Source organism: Opisthocomus hoazin, chromosome 3, assembly GCF_030867145.1.
Source record: "Opisthocomus hoazin isolate bOpiHoa1 chromosome 3, bOpiHoa1.hap1, whole genome shotgun sequence".
In the NCBI taxonomy this organism is placed as follows: domain Eukaryota; kingdom Metazoa; phylum Chordata; class Aves; order Opisthocomiformes; family Opisthocomidae; genus Opisthocomus; species Opisthocomus hoazin.
The window spans coordinates 90,332,505-90,338,504 of NC_134416.1; the positions used below are offsets into that span (position 1 = coordinate 90,332,505).

The window sequence follows — 6,000 nt, forward strand, 5'->3', positions numbered from 1 at the left end:
GAGGTAGAGAAACAGGAGTGAAGTTGAGGCTGGGAAGGAGGCAGGGGTGGGGGGGAAGGTGCTTTTAAGATTTGGTTTTAGTTGTTGTTATCCTACACCAATTTGAGTAGTGATAAATTAAACTAATTTCCCCAAGTTGAGTATGTTTTGCCCGTGACCCCTGTCTTTATCTCCACCCATGAGCCTTTCGTCGTATTTTTTCACTGTCCAGCTGAGGAGGGGGAGTGACAGTGGCTTTGATGGGCACCTGGCATCCAGCCAGGGGCAAGCCACAACAAGCGGTTATTAACGATGGAATCATTTATGTTGGGACTACTGGAGGTCTAATCCAACCTCCCAAAGTAGGTCTTGATCAGATTGCCCAGGACTGTCCAGTGTTGAGTATTTTGAGGATGGAGGTTCCTCAGCCTTTCTGGAAAGCCTGTTCTGCTGCCTGAGCACCCTCAGAGTTGAAAAAAGTGTTCCTTGCATATTGCTGGAATTTACTGTGTTCCAGCTTATGTCTAGAACTCTGGTGTAAAACACCTCCAGCAAGAGTCTGACTATTCCCCATGCTCAGCCATTGGGTAGCTGTAGCCAGAAAGCAAGCCGTCGTCTTTTCTTGAGGCTGAACTAACAGGATTCTCTCAAACCCTCATTTAGTCTCCACTGTTTCCTGGTGGCTCTCTGTTCAACTGCCTCATAACCATGTATTTCTTGAACTGGGGAGCCCCCAAACTGACGTGATTCTGGGTGTGGTCTCTCAGGAGTTGAATAGAGGGGAATGACCTGCTGGCTCCACTTGTGCTAATGGTGGCCAGCGTGTGTGCCGCCTCGCCTCCCCCTTGCCCAGCAGACCCCGCTCTGTCCCTGCAAGGCCCTGTGCCAGCCAGCGCTGCAGCAGAGGCTTGCTCTGTCCCAGAAGGGAGGCTCAGCACTCGCCTTTGACCTTCACGAGGTTCCTGTGGGCCTGCTGCTCCAGCCTGTCCTCTAGCATAGCAACCTCTCCCCCCAGCTCGACATTTCTCACAAACCTACACTGATTAAAGCAGCGATTAGAATGATTTCTTGATGTTAATGATGAATCTATAAGACATTACAAATGTTAACACCTACCAAAGTTAAAAGCATATTTATCCTTCATTAGCTGAGGTAGTCTGTCTACCTGGTGATGCTTCAATTTCGGCATTTGCTGCAAGGGGCTCCTGTTAAGTTTCAAACAAAATCTTGCCTGCCAAAAGTGCCAGTGTTTTGGTGTAGGAGAACCTCAACGTTAGTGCAGAAGTCCTGTTTTCTTTGGCTCTGCCATGTCTTGTTCAGGATGTTTGATAACCAGAATTCCGATCTGTCTCAAACTCTTCAGGCTCTCCCATCGAAATGGCTGATGTTCAAGAACTGACACTGGCACAGTGTGCATACCTGGGTGATGTTATCTGTGTAGGTGGGCACAGCTTTGGGTGGGCTCGTAGAAGAGTAGCAACTGAATGTAGCCTCTGCAAATACTGCCATTTCTCTGGGTGCAGAACAGTTTATTCATTGCACCTATGAAGTTTTGCAAAGGTACCTTTGTAATAAAATCAAATAAGGTGCAGTTTGTAATGCAAAACATTTAAAGGAGCATCAAAATGGCACACGCAAATGGAAGAGTTTTGTCATAGAAGGATCCTGTGATTCTGAGGACATTTAAGTTAAAAACGCAAAAATAACATGAGGAAAACTTTAATATTATTGAAATAAATAAAATACATCTTCATACATGGGAAATGTTTGTGACTGTGTAAGTTTACTATATAGGATACAGTTTTCTACCAAAATAGTGGTTTTGCCTCTCCTGAAACTAATAGTTCTTTCACAGTTACAGGAAATAGTGTCCCATTTAGATGAATAAACGCTGCTTGCTTTTTCCTGGGGCAATAGTTTAAAAAAAAACACCCATGCTGAGATTCTGTTGTGACATGATGCACGCATGTTTGCATTCACGGATGTTTTCTGTGACCAGTGACACTGACTGTCAGCTCCCAGATGGACTGCGGTGCTGCTCTCCTATTCGATCACATCCTCGTTTCAGTGCTGCAGAAAAACAGCGAACAAGTAGGTTAGTGGTTTAATTATTCATGAATGTGATTCGGCATAAAAACAGAAGATCTCTGTACCGTTAAATACATCTTCACGAATTGTCTTTTTATATTTCTGAAAATGATGGTGTGGCTTATCACAAAAAGGCATCAGAATGAATAGATGCCTAAATTACTTCAGTATATTTACAGACATTCCTGTCTTTCACTGGGTAAGTGGTCTCTAAATGACAAAAATAATGGATGTTTCTCAGTCTGAATCAGGAAGGCAGGTAACAGCAGGAAGATGACACCACCTGCACCCATGGAAGGCAGAAGCACTGCTGTCTGGTAAACAGTGAGAACACTGACTAAGGCAGCATTGGGGTGGGGAGTGTGGCATTTGCAACAGGCAGCCATACAAAAATCTCTCACACAATCTTGAACTGCAGCATGATTTTCTATTACAGAGCATTTGTCAATAATGCTAAAGTTATCCTTGCTCTTTCCATCCCCTGTCCTACTGCTGCAAGAACAAACTGCTGCTGCATTCGGGGTGAATGTATGGAGGAGGTGCGCTCCGAGCCAGGCTGGGGAGCTGAAGCAGGTTTAAAAGCAGATGTACACAAATTCATACCGGCGAGAACCCGCAGCTGCATTAGTGTACTTGAGGGACAGGAATGGTGGGCAGGAGCGCTTTAAACCACCCACATTTTATTGCTGATGTACAGCCTCAGTTAACATATTTGGGATCAGTTTGCACCAGCCCTTGTACGCGGCACTCAGCTGGAACAGATGCGTCAAGCTCCAGTTTTTCTTTTGACGAAGCAGTAGCGTTCTTTGGCTTTTGGCAGAAAGAACTCCAAGGTAATTTTAAATGTTTTAAAAAAAGAAATAATCTCAAGCATGCTTTAAAATCCAAGGAAACGCAAGTACAATAAGTATATAAACAATATTTTCATGTTAGGTGCTGCCCATAGTTCAAAACTAAGTGAAAATACATAAAATACAGTAAAAATTAAGTTTCTTTACTCTCAACTCTTCATCCGTGTTTTCTATTCCAGCCTCTGTCATCAGGTCAGCAACATGCTTCTCAAGGTCATCAATGCGCTCGCCCATTTCTTCCAGTAAGAAGTTAAAGATAACATTTATAAATAAGAATAATGTCATTTACTAGCATTTTTCTTCTGTGAGAATAACAAGAAGCTTTCTTCCAGATGTCTCAGCCTCTTTCTTACTCATGTTTAACGCAAGATGAAGCACGCACAAAACTGTATTGTTGCAAGACAATCCCAATTTCTTTTGCAACAGAGAAGCATTCAAGTTCTAAATATTTTCAGCTACCTTCCTGCATGCCAATGAATGAACTGGAATACCTTCTGTGTAAGAGACTGTTTTCTTTCCAAGGAACTATTTTAGGCGATACCATACAGTCAGCCTGCGTAATCAGAATGTGAGCGCTGCTAAAACGCTGGTCTTCTCTTACAATAAAGCAGCCACTTCCTGACAGGTTGAGTTTCAGAAAAACTGGAAAATGTAATAAACTCAACAGTTTCAGAAAGCAGAGGTAGTTTATGTGAATACATCTAAAGAGAAAGTTCAGAGGGTCCTTGGGTCTTAATTTCTCTTTCTGAGGGCTCACCTTCCCAGGCTTGGGAAGCTATCAGTTGTTTTTAAACAAATGACATGCGGCAATGTACTGATTTACGTTGCATTTTTGAAGAGGGTTGCTTTTGTAACATCACTTCAGAATCTTTACACATAATTTGCTGTGTATTTTACTCGAAAGTGAGAATTTCTGCACAGGGACTAGCTCGCTGGGAGTTGGCACTACTTCTAGCAAACCCCTTTTTAGGATTTCTTCCTCAGTAAAGAGAAAAACAAGGGGGCTGAGGGTGCAGTTCCCTCCACAGAATCACAGGATGGTAGGGGTTGGAAGGGACCTCTGTGGGTCATCTAGTCCAACCCCCCTGCCAAAGCAGGGTCACCTACAGCAGGCTGCAGAGGACCTTGTCCAGGCAGATCTTGAATATCTCCAGAGAAGGAGACTCCACACCTCCCTGGGCACCCTGTGCCAGGGCTCCGTCATCCTCAGAGGGAAGAAGTTCTTCCTCATGTTCAGACGGAACTTCCTCTGCTTCAGTTTGTGCCCGTTGCCCCTTGTCCTGTCGCTGGGCACCACTGAAAAGAGTCTGGCCCCATCCTCCTGACACCCACCCTTCAGATATTTATAAGCATTTATAAGGTCCCCTCGCAGCCTTCTCTTCTCCAGGCTGAACAAGCCCAGCTCCCTCAGCGTTTCCTCATAGGACAGGTGCTCCAGTCCCCTCATCATCCTCATAGCCCTGCGCTGGACTCTCTCCAGTAGCTCCTCATTTTTCTTGAAGTGGGGAGCCCAGAACTGGACACAGTACTCCAGATGGGGCCTCACCAGGGCAGAGTAGAGGGGAAGGAGAACCTCCCTCGACCTGCTGACCACACTCCTCTTGATGCACCCCAGGATTCCACTGGCCGCTTTGGCAACCAGGGAACACTGCTGGCTCATGGTCAACCTGTTGTCCACCAGCACTCCCAGGTCCCTCTCCACAGAGCTGCTCTCCAGCAGGTCCGCCCCAGCCTGTACTGGTGCATGGGGTTGTTCCTCCCCAGGTGCAGGACCCTGCACTTGCCCATGTTGAACTTCATGAGATTGCTCCGCGCCCAACTCTCCAGCCTGTCCAGGTCTCGCTGAATGGCAGCACAGCCTTCTGGTGTATCCACCACTCCTCCCAGTTTTGTGTCATCAGCAAACTTGCTGAGGGTACACTGTAACTCTTCATCCAGGTCACTGATGAAGAAGTTGAACAAGACTGGGCCCATTATTACCCCTGGGAACCCCACTAGCTACAGGCCTCCAATTAGACTCAGTGCTGCTGATCACAGCCCTCTGAGCTCTGCCATTCAGCCAGTTCTCAAACCACCTTCCCTTGTCTTCACCCCACCGATGGTCCGAACGCCGCCGATCGCTACCGGTTAACGTCGCGTTTCGGGAAGCAGCGCATCCCTGCGTCCCCCTCTGCACGACCGCGGGGAGGGGGGACGCCAGACCCGCGCCGGCGGGGCAAGAGGATATCGCTCCACGCTATCTTCTCCGCCAGAGCCCGCAGGTTCTCCTGCAGCCGCTGCAGCAGGTCTTCCGCCTGGAGGGGGCACAGACCGAGAGCAAGCAGAAGGCAGCAGCCCCGGGGCCCAGCAGCCCGCCCGCGTCCTCCCGCGCCGGCCCCTTGCCCAGGCGGGGCCCCGCAGCGAGGGGCGCGCCCGCACCCGGCCCCGCGCTCACCAGCTGCGAGAGGTCCCCGGCGCCCGGCGGGTCCGCGGCCGCCGCCATCGCCGCCGGCTCCCAGCCACCTCCCTCCTCACCTCCTCCCTCCCTGCCCGGCCGCGGCGGGGCGGGCAGGTGAGCGCCGCGCCCCGCCCGCAGGCGGCGGTGGGCCGGGCAGCGGGACAGGTCCCGGGAGCGGGAGGGGAAAGCGGGCGGCCTGACTGGCGTCTGCCGGTGACGCTCCTTTCTGGCCGTAGCAGCGGTTGTTCCACCGGGCAGCGACGAAATAAGGGTGGTGAGGGAGGGCCCCTCTGCAGAGGCCTCACGATTTCTCCGGGCAGAAGCGGCAGACGGAGTGGTGAAGGGTGCTTGTCTGCCAGCACGGCCCAGGTTTTGGGCTGGGCCTGTGTTGAAGGTTTGCTTCCTTTCCCCCACGTAACCAGTTCTGTGATACAGAGAGGCGGAAACGCGGTGCTGGCTGAAGTTCCTGGCGGCAGCATGTCGGGACAGAGCAGGCCGAAGGCGTCGGGGCAGTTGGGCGGTGCCTCTCGCAGCCGCGCTGGCGTGTAGGCCATCCCCACCGAGGGGTGCAGCTTTCCAGCGTGAAAAGCTCACGGTTTGTCTGTTGGAGCGGCGTCTTGTTGTGCATGCAGATGTCCCGGGTGC

The 6,000-nt window shown here is 50.0% G+C and overlaps 1 protein-coding gene across 1 annotated transcript; it reads right to left on the reverse strand.

Moving 5' to 3' along the window:
• Window positions 1–1,682: 1,682 nt before the first annotated feature.
• On the reverse strand, window positions 1,683–5,455 carry HSBP1L1 (heat shock factor binding protein 1 like 1). The gene is made up of 4 exons (XM_075417038.1): window positions 5,353–5,455; window positions 5,146–5,212; window positions 3,066–3,160; window positions 1,683–2,049 (listed from the first exon to the last, which is right to left on the reverse strand). Exons 1-4 carry the CDS (start codon window positions 5,398–5,400, stop codon window positions 2,044–2,046), a joined length of 216 nt encoding a protein of 71 aa, XP_075273153.1. The 5' UTR covers window positions 5,401–5,455; the 3' UTR covers window positions 1,683–2,043.
• Window positions 5,456–6,000: the final 545 nt, after the last annotated feature.

Coding starts and splice junctions, on each gene's coding strand:
- HSBP1L1 (XM_075417038.1), bottom strand. CDS start 5,400: ATGGCGGCGGCCGCGGACCCGCCGGGCGCCGGGGACCTCTCGCAGCTG. Junction 5,213..5,352: donor CCGGGGACCTCTCGCAGCTG/GTGAGCGCGGGG, acceptor TGCCCCCTCCAG/GCGGAAGACCTGCTGCAGCG. Junction 3,161..5,145: donor GGAGAAGATAGCGTGGAGCG/ATATCCTCTTGC, acceptor TTAACTTCTTAC/TGGAAGAAATGGGCGAGCGC.